This window comes from Nyctereutes procyonoides, unplaced genomic scaffold (genome assembly GCF_905146905.1).
Source record: "Nyctereutes procyonoides isolate TBG_1078 unplaced genomic scaffold, NYPRO_anot_genome, whole genome shotgun sequence".
Classification (NCBI taxonomy): Eukaryota; Metazoa; Chordata; class Mammalia; order Carnivora; family Canidae; genus Nyctereutes; species Nyctereutes procyonoides.
This window is the reverse complement of record NW_026575126.1, coordinates 59124381-59140208: the sequence shown is the minus strand read 5'-3', so window position 1 is coordinate 59140208 and position 15828 is coordinate 59124381. Positions and strand designations below refer to the sequence as shown.

At 48.1% G+C, this 15828-nt stretch overlaps 1 protein-coding gene across 4 annotated transcripts in view; it reads right to left on the bottom strand.

Annotated features, from left to right (window-relative positions):
• Positions 1 to 15828, bottom strand: part of KATNIP (katanin interacting protein) — a 194856-nt gene that overhangs the window by 42792 nt on the left and 136236 nt on the right. For all 4 annotated transcript variants that reach the window (XR_008666428.1, XM_055340414.1, XM_055340415.1 and 1 more), the window contains exon 15: positions 9260 to 9397. Coding sequence is in view for 3 of the 4 variants with exons in the window: in XM_055340414.1 (XP_055196389.1) it covers positions 9260 to 9397 (138 nt within the window). In the remaining variant the exon portion in view is untranslated. The remainder of the gene's footprint in view (positions 1 to 9259; positions 9398 to 15828) is intronic.

Here is a 15828-nt window from a genome sequence, read left to right as displayed (position 1 = left end):
CCCCATCTCCTCCCCTGGTTCATCCCCCATCACTGCACTGGCCCCGTTGAACTGTGGTTTGCTTTTGATCCCTCTGGACCCCCCTGCCTGGGTGTGAGCTGGTAGGGGCAGACAGCGTGTCTGAGTCTTGGCCCCAGCACAACAGCCGAGTGTGGGGGATCGATAAGCCTCTGCTGATGAGACAGTGAACTGAGCAGCTGAGTGAGGGGAGCAGAGATATGGGATGCGTCCCACTTAGGGGCCAGTAGGCAGAAGGCGGGGGTGGGAGGGTGGGGGTAAGGAGCAGCTGGGTTTTGGCAATGGAAATAGGACTTAGGGATGATTGGCAGAGAGGGGCAGGGGGAAGAAAGGAGGACTCAGAGGTGGGAGTGAGATGCTGTGGCAGGCAGCAAAAGGGAGCAGAGGACCGGACCAGCTGGGGCAGACCCTCGAGGGCTTCGGTGTGTGGGGTTGGAGTATCAGTGCCTTGCTGGGCAGAAATGCCAAAGACAAATGTCTGGGGGCCATGATGGAAGCTTGGTTCAGAAGTTAAGCTTTGGAAAAAGTTTAGATCTGGGAGCCGATGAATTAGTTCAACAGCATGTGACTTGTGTGTTCTTGGAGAAGAAGAAAAAACACCTAGTTTGGATATTATTTCCTATGTTCCCTTCTTGTGGAGACAGCAACCTCAATTTTCCATGGGGCATCCATCCTTCCCCCGACCTCCATTCAGAGGGATATTGTGAGCCCCACCCCAGGTTGCCTGGCTGCTGGGCCCTAGATCTGGGGCCTTCATGAGGACAATCTCTTTTGCAAGGGCTGAACAGGAGTCTTGACATCATTAGGTTTCACTCCCTGGAGCCTGAGGATGAAGCCAGCACAGAGGAAAGCAGAGATGCATGAAGGAGGGGGCAGATCCTGGATGACATCATGTGAACTCCTGGATCCTGCCATGCCTGAAGCCAGCCACTCCATACTCTCCTGTTATGTGAGCCGATGAACTCCCTTTTGTGCTTAAGTCAGTTTTAATTAGGTTTTCTGTCCTTTGTGCCAAGAGAATCCTGATTGATACACTAGCCCTGGGACTGAGAACTTTAAACAATAGGTTGTTACTGAATCCATGCTGGCCCAGGTGGGCAGGAGGCAGGAGAGAGGGAAGCCCTACCCCCTAGGGGGTCTGGGATTTATCTAGACTGGCACCTGCACGTGGGTAAGCAGTCCTTCCTACAAAGAGATCTGTCCAGCCCAGCTACTGCTTGTCCCTGCTATAGTCCTCACAGCACAGCACACGGGCCTCAGCTTCTATCCTGGTTCTGCATTTGTCCTGCTGGGAGCAGTCTGGTCTGAATCCCAATCTGCCCTTTGGCTCCTAAACACCTTGGTGTTTTTGTTTTGTTTTGTTTTAGCATATAGTAGAAGACTTAGCATTTATTCTTTAAAGCATACAGGAAATCCACATATTTCAAATAACCCTACAAGTAATAGATCTTCCGTGTCCTGAATCTAACCAGAATTGGTGCAATTTGTCCATCTCCTTGTGGTTCTCTAGATACATCTAAGGATTGTGCTAACAATTCAGGGAAGCTATAGGTGTTCTAGAGTCTATCCATTTAGACTAACAGCAGAAGCAATTACCGCCCGCCCCACCCCCCAGCCAGTAATCTTTAGACCTCTCGTGTCTACTTCCTTAACTCTATCCTTTAGCTTCTTTAATTGTGATCAGGTCTTCGTTTTTCACTGTCCACTGGCAAAGCTTCTTCTTTTCTGATAGTTCTAATTCCAAAGAGAAGGCTTTTGTTTTGCCTTCTTGCAAAAGCTTGCCTCTCCTTCCCGTGCTGCCTGGGGGCCTGCTTTAAATCCAGGACTCCTGGGGCTCACAAGATTACCAGGCCCCTAACCTCCTGAGTGTGGACCCTGCTCACATATTTCGGCACCCTTTGGTGATTGGTAGTGGCTTACATCAAACATGAGGTCAACACCTCAGAAAGCCTCTAGTGCACCTGGGTTGGCCCCCTTTCCACCAGTCACCCTGCTAAGATGCCATCGGGCTCCCCAGACCTGAGGCTGCCCAGACCCTGCCATGGGGCCCAGCCACCAGGCCACGCTAACTCAGCCGACCAAATGAAGGTTGCAGCTTTGACTTTGAAGCCACTGCCATGTTTGGTCATGGTTTATATCCTGATCCAAACAAACCAACTATTAAAAAAACAATTTTGAGACAGGGTATTGGAATAGGGACTGGGTATTTGATTATCATTAGCACATAGTAATTAATTACCATCAGGTATGACAGTGGCATTGGGGTTATATAAAAGCAAACTCCTTACCTGTTGGAGATGCGTACTGAAGAATTTATGAGTGAAATGGTAGGAGAGCTACAATCATATGGTAGGGGGTAGACGAAACCAGAATGGCAGGATGCTGATTATTGTAGAAGTGGGTGAGGGGTGCATGCAGTGTTACTGAATTCATCTCTCTTTTGAGTTTGTTGGAGAATTCTCCCTCTGCCAAACAGAGGCCTTGTTGAAAAGGCAAATATTGTCCTGGGATGAAACCAGTCTCTGCGTGGTATATCCCGTAAGCACCAGGACCCTCATCCAAGCCACCATGACCCTTAGATAGGCTATGCCAGAAGCCTCCTTTGGGGGTACTCTGTTCCCTCTAATCCATTCTCCAAACAGCAGCCAGAGTGATCTTTTCAATTCCTCAGATTATATCACCCCCTGTTCAAAACCCTCCAATACCGACTCTAAAAGCTGACACTTATAGAAGAGCTCACGAAGGCCAGGAGTCATTGTGAACACTTTCCACGTATTTAACTGAACAATAATTACCCCATTTTATGGATGGAGGAACTGAGGCCCAGGGATATGGAGTCATAAGATGCTCAAGGTCACACAGATGGGAAGAGGGGGAGCCAAGGTTTGCCAAAGGGGCGCTGGCTCCAATGCCTTTGCTCTGACCACTCCTCTCTTCTGCCTTTCCAGGAATAAGATCTGAAGCAGGGAGGCCCCCAAGACCTGATTCCTGCCTATCTCTGGAGCCTCCCCCTATACTCTTCTTTGTTCTCCATTTCCAGCCACTACCTGAACTACTGTCTTAGAACTGCTGAGCGTGATCCTACTTGGGGCCTTTGCCCTGGCTCTGGCTCTCTGATGGGAGGCCTCTCACCACTCAAAGGAGCCCAGCTTCCTTCTCTCCCACTGCCATTCTGAAGGCAATACAGTTAGACAGTGTACACTTAGCATTACCTGAAATTACATTATTCGTTTGTGCCCTAGTTTATTTCCCTTCCACACAAAAAGGGACAGGGCTAGGTGGACAGGGCCTCATCTACTTGGGTCACCATGGCACCCTGAGCACCGAGACATGTGCAGTCCAATACACAGTCCCCAACCCCATGTGGCTGCTGAAGTTAAAATTAAATGAGGGCAGCCCGGGTGGCTCAGCAGTTTAGCACCGCCTTTGGCCCAGGGCGTGATCCTGGAGGCTCGAGATCGAGTCCCGCGTCGGGCTCCCTGCATGGAACCTCCTTCTCCCTCTGCCTATGTCTCTGACCCTCTCTGTGTCTCTCATGAATAAATAAAATCTTTAAAAAATAAAAAATGATAAAAAATAAAATTAAATGAAATGTGAGATGCAGTTTCTCATAATAAGTGTTGGCAAGAATGCAGAGAAAAAGGGAACCATGTGCACCACTGGCGGGGCTGTAGAGGAGCAGCCACTCTGGAAAACAGTATGGAGGTGCCTCAAAAAATGAAAAGTAGAACTTCCGTGGGAACCTGCAATTCTGCATTGGGGGATTTGTCCTTATGAAATGAAATCACTATCTTGAAAAGATATCTGCACCCCCATGTTTGCTGCAGTGTTATTGACGATAGCCAAGACATGGAAACAACCCAAATGTCCACTTACAGATGAATGGATAAAGAATATGTGGTGTATATACATGATAGAATATTACTCGGCCATGAAAAAGGAGATCTTGCCATTTGCAAAGACGTGGAGGAACCCTGAGTGCCTTACATGAAGTGAAATAAGTCAGACAGTGAAAGACAAATATCGTACAATTCCATTTATGTGTGCAACTTAAGAAAACCTGAACTCATAGATCCAGAGAACAGATTAGTGGGTATCCAGAGGCAGGAAGTGGGAGGTAAGTACAATGAGCGGAGGCTGTCAAAAGGCACAAACTTGGGCACCTGGGTGGCTCAATGGTTGGGTATCTGCCTTTGGCTCAGGTTGTAGTCCTGGGGTCCTGGGATCGAGTCCCACATCGGGCTCCCTGCATGGAGCCTGCTTCTCCCTCTGCCTGTGTCTCTGCCTCTCTCTGTGTGTCTCTCATGAATGAATAAATAAAATCTTAAAAAAAAAGGCACAAATTTGTAGTTATAAATAAGTCCTGGGGATGTCATGTAAGCATCGTAATTGTAGTTAACAATACCATATTGTATATTTGAAAGTTCCTATGAAAATCAATCTTAAAAGTTCTCATCATACGGAAAATGTTTTGTAACTATGTGTGCTGATGGAGGTTAATGAAACTTATTACAGTGATCATTTTGCAATATATACACATATCAAATCATTGTCATGCACCTAAAGCATGTAAGAATACCATCTCATGTGTCAATTACAGCTCAATTAAAAATTAAATAAGTAAAATAAAATGCAGTTTCTCTGTTATACCAGCCATATTGCAACTTCTCAACAGCCCCCTGTGGCTCATGGCTACTGGAATAGATGGGGCACATTAGTATTATCACAGAAAGTTCTATGGGGCAGCGCTGGCTTAGACCACCATGGGGTATCACAGAGATACTTCGCTGGGGTAATCGTACATTCATTCACTCATTCATTCATAAACAATTTAACAAGCAGTATTTCTGTGTATGAATTATACGCCCAGACGCCCGTCCTGCCTCACCCACTGCTGTGACCAGCCTGGGGGTGGCATCTGTGTGGTCACATTGTGGGTGAAGATGTTGATAGGTGCCTGTTTTTAGTAAAGGGCGCCACCAGGTAGAAGATAACTAATAGGCTCATTCTGAAGAAAAACACAGACCATGGGGAGCTGCTGAAAGCCCACTTCTTGGATGGGTTACTATATACTATAGTAAGGAGACTATTGGCTCCTTCCTCCCAACAGATGCAGCTCTGCAGAAGTGGTGCTGAAAAAAAAAAAAAAAGAGAAAAAGCAAAATCCCTCACGTCCTCCTCCCAGCTGTGTCCCTTGCAAGTCACTAGCTGGGCAAGTCACGTCATCCGAGGATTACCAAAAAATGTGGCAGACGTATTATCACATCCTCCCCCTGAGCCTGAGGCAGACATCACTGATCCATCACACACCCTTCTCTTTATGAACCAGAAGGAAGGTTCCAGATCCTTCACAAGATGGCACTCCAGGCAGCCATTTCCAAGCAGGGCTGGCAAAAGAGACGCACTACCTCTGCCCCCAAGGAGCTCACTATTCTAAGCCCTAGCGTCCACATCAAAAGGTAGAGACCAACACCACCTTGCAGGATTCTTGGGGGTTAACTGAAATGATTACTTTGCTATTTGTTCACGCATCAAATGGTGACTGGGAGCCTACTAGGTGCCTCGTGCCTACCTGATGGACGCAGCCCTGGATAAAAGGCAGCTGTGACAAGTACAGGAATCTGCGTACTGCCTTCAGTTTGCCTGCTTGGACGGATTCTAGCCTTTGTCCCCACTTCCCCTTGGGCCAGCCCACACTCCCCAAATCACCTAATGAGGGGGAAGGGAGCCCAGAAAAGTTGGCCTCAGGACTTCACAGGCAGCATATTTTCCAATAAAAGAGACTTCCCTTTTTCTAGCACCTTCTTCTCTTATGTTCTAAATAAGCCTTGGTTGGATTAGCTCCCCCCCCATTTAACTTTTCTCCCTTGGATTCCCATACACAAAACACTGTATTAACAAGCCGTGTCTACCGGGCTGAGCTATATTTCCTATAAACTCTCATTTTATCTCCTCTAAAACACACAGTAATAGCATTCTCTGGAGAATATTAAATCAAACCAACCTGCAGCTGCATTTGTTTGCGCTTTCTGCCCCCGGTAAATTCTGGCAACAGATGGGCGTGCGTTACATAAGTGGCGCCCCTGCAGTCCTCCGCACTCTGTTCCGCCTGTAGAAATACCTCTGGACTCTGATCGCCGCAGCTGAGGCTCCCCAAAGCACCCCCAAATGACACCCTGATGTCCTGCTCCTCTTTTTTATTCTTAGCACACAGGGAAGGCTGAGTGCAGGTTCAAGAAGAAAGGTGGGCCTAGCCAAAAGGGATGAAGCTTATCTGCTTTGTAATCCAGTACATAAAATCCGCTTTTCTTGGCCTGAGACATATATTCAATGACAGGGCTGAGCTACAGGGCACAGGCTTGGGCAGCAGGCACTGTTCCATTACTCATTCCAGAAGATGCTGACGACCACCTGCCAGGAAATGCCCAGCTGACTAGGGAATGAGAGAGCACAGCCCTACCTGCAGGCAGTGCCACACAGGGGTGAGGTCCTGGAGGAGTCCTGGGGAGCTGGGAGGGTGGCTGGCAGAGGGAGAATCTGCAGGAAGAAGTATGGGATGGGGGGAGGAAGGAGGGAGGAGGAGCCGACGCCCCTGGATTTGATCCCCAGCTCTGCCTTTAACCTTGAGTATGAGCCTATGTAAATGCTGTAAACTCCAATTCTCCATGTCTCATCTGGATATCAAAAAGCGTATGACAAACTGCTTGTAGGTTCTCAGGGAATGAACTCATTCCTTTACTTGATAACCATGTGTTTCTACTTTGAATGGCATGGAGGTAGAGACAACTCAGGCCCTGCTTCCAGGGCCCCACTGTGGTATGGGGGCAGCAGGTATCTATCCTAGTACAGGGGTGATGGAACATATTCATGAGGTGCACAAGTGGTGTAAAGGTCAGGGGTTAGGACTGGCTTCCTGGAGAAAGCGATGCCTGGTTTTCCAGAAACTTGCAGGGGAGGCAGGCACCTGGCACGGTGCCAGATGGGAGGGGCTGGGGCACCTGGAGCTGAGCCAGATGGGAGGGGCCAGGGGACCTGGAGCTGAGGCAGATGGGAGGGGCCGGGGCACCTGGAGCTGAGCCAGATGGGAAGGGCCAGGGCACCTGGAGCTGAGGCAGATGGGAGGGGCCAGAGCACCTGGAGCTGAGCCAGATGGAAGGAACCAGGGCACCTGGAGCTGAGGCAGATGGGAGGGGCCAGGGCATCAGCTGAGGCAGATGGGAGGGGCCAGGACCTACAGGTGTAATTCCCCTCCCCTAGCATGGTGGAGAGGCCCAGCAGCTGGCACTCCAAGAATGTGGCCAGAGTGAGGGATGGGGGCCTATGCGAGGGAGACACAGGGCCTGGCACACAGAGATTACGGAGCCCTGATGTCACACTCAGGCGTTTGACCTGGATCCTCCATCTCCAAGGGAGCTTCAGAGGGTTTGAAGCAGCAGAGAATCATGATCAGACCTCCCAGTAGCTATTGGAGACAGACTAGGAGGCCTGGACCTAAGTACAGAGAGGGCAGTTCAGTGGCTGCACTCTTGCACACCTCTGCCTTTGCATATGTAAGGCCCTCCTCCTGGGATATGCTTTCTCCTTTTCTGCCTCGACTCTGTGCCACTGTCTCTTTCCACTCCAGCTCAGGTGTGTGCTCCTTCCAGCACCTTCCCAGACTCTATCTGTGCCCCAGGGGCTACAGTTTAAACAGGTCAACTCCAGCCCTAAGATGAGTTTGCTTTGGACTGTATGGTGGCTTCAAAAGAATTTAAATTAGCTGTCGACATTTACAAACCAGAAAGGCTCCTACCAAATTCCAGATTCCCAGGTCCCTGGGGAATGTTCAGAAGATCTAGCAGCACTGGTTGGCATTCATACATAGCAACCATTAGCTGAAGCTGAGAAGTGGCTTTCTCTTTACTGAAGCATGTGCTTACCAGTATGCCACACTCCCTATCATGCCCTACTGTCTCTCTTGACAACACTGAAGCTGAAGACTAGTTGCCCTTGCTCATCTCCCTTGTATTACTGCTTCCTTGAGAACAAACTGGAAGGGAAAGTAGAACAATTCTTGTACCCATGTCTATCATATGAGGGGAAACAAGATAGGCTGGGGGTTCCTGCCTTTCCTCACCCACTGAGTTCCCTGATGAGTTCCTGGGGCTTCTATTTTAAATTCCTGGCACCCTGCAGTCACCTCTACAAAGGCTTTCAGCACATGACATCATAGTTTTACATTTACTTGTCTGCCGGCTTTCAGACAAGGAGTACCTCAAAGGTGGGGACTGTGTCTTTTATATTAATGTCCTTCAAATTGATCAGGGAAGGCTGATGACACATGTGCTCCACAATAAGTGTTGAATGAAGGAATAAATGCAAATGAGAACATGAAAAAACAGCCCAGAGTAGAAAGAAAGGTTAAGTGGTCAGGTGTAGGAGGGGGTGTGGGGGTAGAAAGGAGGGCAGGGATTCTGAAATAGGGGGGACAGAAGAACACAGAGGTTAAGAGCCTGGCTGTTCAGAGTGGGGTCCCCACACCAGGAACACTGGCACACCTGGATGCAGAATCTCGGGCCCTGCCTAGACCTGCTGAATTAGAATCCTCATTTTAGCAAGATCCCCAGTAAATTTTGAGATGCGTTGGTTAAGTGAATGAGCCAAGAGTCTGACTGCATGGGTTCACATTCTCACTGTGACACTTACTGGTTGTGCGACTTGGGGCATATTATATAACCTCTCTGTGATTCTGCTTCCTTATCTATTAAAATTGAGCCCCAGGGGTGCCTGAGTGGCTCAGTCAGTTAGCGTCTGTCTTCAGCTCAGGTCATGATCTCAGGGTCCTGGGAGGGAGTCCTGCATCACAGGGCTCCCTGTTCAGCAGGGAGTCTCTTCTCCCCCCCCCCCCCCCCCGCCTCTGCTCTTGCTCCTCTCTCTCTCTCCTTCACTCACACACTCTCTCTCATATAAATAAAAAAAATCTTTAAAAATAAATAAATAAAACTGAGCTCCAGTTCCTATTTGTCCAGTTCTCCCAAAGGGTGGCCTGATTTCACTTCCTAAAGCTTCAAGCTGAATCTCTGCTCTTGATGGCTCCAACCATTCAGCATGAAATGTCCCACCAGGCACTTCCTACACCCAGCAGGAACGTCAACAGGGCCTCCGAGTACCCATCTTGCAACTTCAGCAATCAGATTATTGGACAGCGCTAAGTCCTACCATTACTCAAACTGTCCAGCAAGGAGTCGGGGCCCTTACTTACGCCATCAGCCGTCCAGTAGTTCCAAACCTTGATCTTGCCTAGACCAAAGTCCTGCAGCCGCCTGGTGTTGCGGATGACAAAAAAGAGCTGGAGCGGCGGGTGGAAGGGGCACGTCCACAAGGAGGTGTCTTTCTTGCTCTGAAACACCAGCAAGAGAGGGGGGAGTCGTTAGTCTATTTTCTGCCTCTTCCCAAAGTAATCGGACTGAGGGCAGGAGGCCAGGCCTCCCTTGTCTACATAATCCAAGGTGGGCTCTTAGACCTCACCCGTCCATCCGGACCGCACTTTGTGGTTGGTCCCTGGCACAAAGCAGCCACGTGGACCTCTCTGCTTTGCCAGGCCAACTGAATTTAAATGCGGCGGGCTTTATTTTGATTAATTTAATCAGCTCTGGGGAGAGCGCTAGGGGTGGGGACAGACAGAGAGTGGAGGGTGGGATAAGAGTGTCACTTGTGCTATTTTATTAACCCAGCAAGCAGAGTCTGGTTTTTTGTTTTTGTTTTTTTTTGTAAAACCCTGTGGAATTTTAAAAATGTAAAAAAGAAAGAAAGAAAGAAAAGAAAAGAAAAGAAAAGAAAAGAAAAGAAAAGAAAAGAAAAGGGCGTAGGCGTTGGGACTGTGGGACTGAGCTTCAGGATTTGCTCTGCTCCCCGGCAGGGCTTCCAAGCCTCCCAGGGTGTGGTTCCTGCCCACTGGCAAGGCCACTGGCTCTCAAGGCCAGGGGGGCAGAGTTGCAGGGAAGCTCCACAGTCATGGCCACTTTCACCAGCAAAATTCCATGTCAGGGGTGTGTTAGATGCAGGTGGAAAAAGCCAAGTCCAGGCACTTTTCTCAACTCCAGCTGCCTCCTGTTTTGTCCTTCGGATGCCTCTTCTAACGCTCTGTCCAGACAAAACTCACAGCTACAGCTGAACATCTCCCCACAGGCTTGGCCTCAGGGCCTTTGCACAGGCTGGGCTTCTCCTTGCAATACGCTTCCAGCCTCTCCCACCCAGGAAAATGCAGCACAAACGTGCTGTCACCCCCACTGCCACTCCTTCCCTGACACCATCACCCTGGCCTCCAGCCGCCCACAGCTCCCTTGTAGGACCTCAGTGTCTTGTAACTACCTGTTTTCTAGTCCAGGTCACCCTTCCACATGCTCAGCTGTGAGCTCCTGAAGGGAACTGGCTGTGTCTAATTCACTCCGGAACCTTTAGCATTCAGCCCAGTTCCTTGGCACACAGTAGATGCCACGGAATCTTTGTTGACTGAACAAATGAAGGAATGAATGGCCAGTTGAAATTTACCTCCTCATAGCTGTCCCTTCACTGAAACTTTGGAGAAGTGGCTGTACACTGATCTAGCCTGGAGGGCGATTTTGTTTGGCTCATGAAGTATTAAAAAAAACATCATGGCCAACATTTAACAAGGGGGAGATTTCCCCACCCCCTCCAGAGCTAGAGTTCTGCTCGTGTGTAGACAACACGGCCACACAGGGCCCCTGATGGATGCTGGCTGGAGCCGAGGGCGCCGCTCCCAGGCCCAGGGCGCGGGCTCTCTGGTGCCCCAGTCCCTACTGCTCCCTACTGTTTTACACCCACTTTACTTCCCAGGATATGCCTCTGGCTGGCCCCTGCACATGTCTGAGTCTAGGGTTCCTGCTTAGGGGCTGACAGTGGCAGCAACAGAACCACAGCATCTCTGACACTGACTAGAGCTGTCCCTTTTACCTAAATGAGCCGTCACTGTGTATTTGAGGAGGTCTCAAGAGACCCCTGTCACCGGGACCATGCCGGCTACTTGACAGAGCCAGGGAAGGAGGAGACTGGCTGACTCTGGGGTTTTGCTGGCCCCCCAGGAGATGCAAGAGGCCCAGGCTCCAGCTGCGGGGGAGAACAAAGAGGGCTTGTTCCAGGGACAATGGTGCCTTTCAGGAGGGAGGAGGTTGCTTTTGTCCAGAGAGAGAGAGGAGTTCAAGGGGTTCTGACTTATTCTGGCCAAGTTTCTCAAGCTCTGCAAGAACTTCTAGTGCTCTGGGCAGCTGCAAGGGGTCAGGATACCACAGCTCAAAATCCAGTGGGTGCCCCTCATTTCTTGCCCAAGTCGGGGCCCGAACTGGGTCACTGTGGCTGCCTGACAAAGGAAGAGTCTGAAGGCTGACCCTCAGATGCCGGCAAGGGGACCATAATTGATTTCCTGTCACTTTTCTGTCCACAGGAGGGATAACAGGAAGATTAAGTGGGCATCATGGTATTCAAAGTCAAAGAACATTCACCTGCGGGTAATGCAGGGCCTCATTAGTGGCCGGAGTCTCTAAGAAAAAGGCTGCCAGGAAGGCGCCGGGGGCTGACCAAGGCGCCCTGGGTGCCAGGCCAGCAGGCGGAGCGTCTGCTGCACCTGCCCGTCGCAATGATGGCAGAACAGGAATCAGGGCACCTTCATGCTGGCACCGTGGCCTCCCTGGGTCCTCTCATAGCCCTGGGAGGGGGCTAGTACTGGAACCCGTGTCATGGAAGGAAGACCAGAGCTCAGTAAGGGAGCAAGGGGTGCGGTCTGCCTAAGTAGTGGAGTCCTGATTTACAACCATTTTTGTTCATTAATTCATTCTATCTTAGTGTGTACCCCCGCCCCCCAGAAGCAGACCCCAAGGCAAGGATTTGAGGATCAGAAGGTTATTTATACACCAAAGGAAACACCAGTTGGAGTGTGGAGAGGTCAGAGGAGGAAAGGCCTTCAATAAAGAGTGTGTCACCAGGCTAGCCACTCCTGCGGCAGCTGGAGCTCAGTGCCACCAGGGAATCTTGGGAGCCAGAGCAGAAGATGCCTCAGAGCAGCTCCACCCTCGGGACAAGGGAGCTGGGGTATTCATACCCCAATTCCCACCAGCGTAGGTTGAGGGCAGTTCCTGGGGGCCCAATTCCCCACCAGTCTGGGCCTGCTGCCTGGGAAACAAAGTGGGCCCTGGAGGCCAGAAAGACAATCCTCCATCAGAGAAATATCAGCCAGCACACACAGACGAGGGCAGGGCCGGGGGCTGGGGAGGCACAACACCATCTGTCACCCACTTGCCAAATACAAACACCCTCCTGTGGGGCAGGCGCCGAGCCCCATGCAGGGGTGGGCAGTGGAGCCTGGCCCACCAGGTCCCAGCTCTGCGTGAGCTGGGGAAGCAAACAAGTAATACTGCCAAGAAAAAACATCAGTCAGGCAAGGATAAATTGGACACGGAAAATAAGAGAGAATTATTAATGGCCAGTGGAGGGGCATTTTTAGAACGGATGGTCAGGGGAGGCCTCTTGCAGGAGGTCCCTCTCTAACTCCTAACAAAGATGCTCTCCTCTCCCGGAATTAACCTGACACAGATCCACTCCCTCAGGCAGATGCTGGATTGCCCTCAGAAGTAGCCCCAATTTAATAAATTACCGCAATCAAAAGCAACAAGCTATTGATACACACAACAATTTGGACGGATGTCAAGGGCATTCGGAGTGGAAAAAGCCAGTCTCTGAAAGGTTACATGCAGTAGGATTCCATTTATACGGCATTCTTGAAGTGACACAAAGTTTGGAGAAAAGATCAGTGGTTGCCAATGTTAGGGAGGGGATGGGGAGGCGTGGCTATAAAGGGCTACGTGAGGGAATCTTTTTGCGGTGATGGAACTGTTGCTGTGTATCTTGATGTGGTGGTGGCTACATGAATCTACGTGTGATAAAATTGCATAGAACTCATACGCACACACACACATACACGAATGCGTGTATGAAGCTCTGCACATTATACTAATGTCAGTTTCCTGGTTTTGATAATATACTACAGTTACGTAAGATGTCAGTGATGGGGGAAGCTGGGCAAGGACACATGGCACCTCTCGATGCTTTTTTGTAGAACCTGAGATATAATTCACACATATAAAATCACTACTTTTAAGTATGCAATTCAGTGTTGTTGTTTAGTATATTCCAAGGCTGTGCAATCCTCACCACTATCTTTTTCCAGCATATTTCTTTTACCATCCTAACAGGAACCCCCTAGGGCAGCCCTGGTGGCCCAGCGGTTTAGCACCACCTTCAGCCCAGGTGTGACCCTGGAGACCCGGGATGGAGTCCCACATCAGGCTCCCTGCATGGAGCCTGCTTCTCCCTCTGCCTGCGTCTCTCTCTCTCTCTCTCTCTCTCTCTCTCTGTCTCTCATGAATAAATAAATAAAATCTAAAAAAAAAAAAAAAAAAAAAAAAAGGAACCCCCTACCTTTTAGCAGTCCTTCTCCGTTCCTGCCGTCCCCAGTCTCTGGCAACCACTAATCTACTTCCTGGTTCCATGAATTGCCTGTTCTAGACACTGCATGTGAATGGAATCATACAATATGTGGTCTTCTATGTCTGACTTCTTTCACGTAGCATCACGTTTCCAAGGTTCACCGATGTTATGGATTTTTTAAAAGATTTTATTTATTTATTTGACAGAGGTGGGGAGAGAGAGAGAGAGAGAGAGAGAGAGAGAGAACGAGCAAACGTGCACAAGCAGAGGGAGCAGTAGAGAGAGGGAGAGCCCTCAGCAGGGTACCTGATACAGGGCTCTATCCCAAGACCCTGGGCTCATGACCTGAGCTGAAGGCAGATGCTTAACTGACTGAGCCACCCAGGTACCCCAGTTCATCCACATTGTAGCAGGTGTCAGAACTTTGTTCTTCTTCATAGCTGAGTAATATTCCATTGCATGGCTACACCACATTTTCTTTATCCATTTATCAGTAGATAGACATTTGGGTTGCTGCCACCTAATGGCTACTATGAATGATACTGTGTATAAGTATTTGTGGGAACATGTTTTCAATTCCCTTGGGTCAGTACCCAGAAGTGGAATTGCTACATCAAGAGTAACTCTACATTTAACTTTTTGAGACACAGCATTTAACTTTTTGAGACACAGCCACACTATTTTCCACAATGGCTGCACCATTTGACTTTTCCGTTCCCACCAGGAAGGTATGATTTTTCCACGATTGCCAATACTGTCATTTATTTCTTTTCTTTTCAAAAGTTATAACCATCTTGGTGGATGTGAAATGATATCTCTTTGTGGTTTTGATTTGCATTTCCCTGACGACTAATGATGTTGAGCTTTTCATGTGCTTCTTGGCCATGTATGTCTTCTTTGGAGGACAGTCTATTCAGAGTACCTTGGCCATATTTTCATTAGGTTGTTTGTCATTTTGTTGTTGAGTTTAAGAGTTCTTTTCTTTACATATTCTGGGTGTAGACCCTTATCAGATATATGATTTGCAAATATTTTCTCCCATTTTGTAAGCTGTCTTTTCACTATCTTGATGAATGTCCTTTGAAGCAAAAGTATTTTAAATTTTGATGAAGCCTGATCTATTTTTTTTCTTGTGTTGCTTGTGCTGTGGGTGTCATATCTAAGACCTCACTGAAAAGGTCAAGGCTACAAAGACTTATATCTACGTTTCTTTTAAGAGTTTCACAACCCTGGGCAGCTGGGTGGCTCAGTCAGTTATGCATCTGCCTTTGGCTCAGGTCATGATCTCCAGGTCCTGGGATTGAGCCCCACATCAGGCTCCCTGCTCAGCAGGGGTCTGCTTCTCCCTCTCCCTCTGCTGGTTCCCCTTCCTGCGCTCTTTCTGTCAAATAAATAAAACCTTGAAAAAGAAGTTTTACAGCCTTAATACTTTAAAAGTTTTAAGGTATTTGATCTATTGAACTAGTTTTTGTAGACAGTGTTAGGGTAGGAATCCAGCTTCATTTTTTACATGCAGAAATCCAGTTGTCCCAATACCATTTGCTTAAAAATATGACTTTTTTTCCTCCATCCAATAGCCTTGACGTCCTTGTTGAAAATCAACTGACCGTAGATGTAAGGTTATACTTCTCTATCAATTCTATTACATTGATCTGTCTATTCCTATGCCAGTACCACACAGTCTTGATTACTGTAGCTTGGTATTAAGTTTTAAAATTAGAAGTGTGAGTTTTCCAATTTTGTTCTTTTCCAATATTGTTTTAGCTATTCTAGGTTCCTTATACTTCCATATATATTTTAAGATCAGTTTATCAATTTCCACAAAATAGGCAGTTGGAATTTTGATAGGATTGCACTGAATCTGTAGATAATTCAAGGTGCATCACCATCTCAACAGTATGAAATTTTCCAATCCGTGAACATTGAATGTCTTTTCACATTTATTTGGGTCTTCTTCAATTCCCATCAACAATATATTTTCCAATGTATAAGTCTTTCACTTATTTGGTGAAGTTTATTCTTAAGTACCTTATTCTTTTTAATGCTATTTTAAATAGATATTTTCCCCTAATTTTCTTTGCAGATTGTTCATTGCTGGAGTATAGAAATACAACTGATTTTTTGTATATTGGTCTTTTACCCTGTAAACTTGAACTTGATTTTAGCTTTTTAAGTAATTTTTGTGGATTCTTTAGAGTTTTCTATATATAAGATCGTATCACCAAATAGTTTTATTTCTTCCTTTCCAAGCTCTTATTTCATTTTCTTGCCTAGCTGCCCTGAGCAGAATCTCCAGTACCATGTGAGCAGAGGTGGTGAAAGCAGTCATCC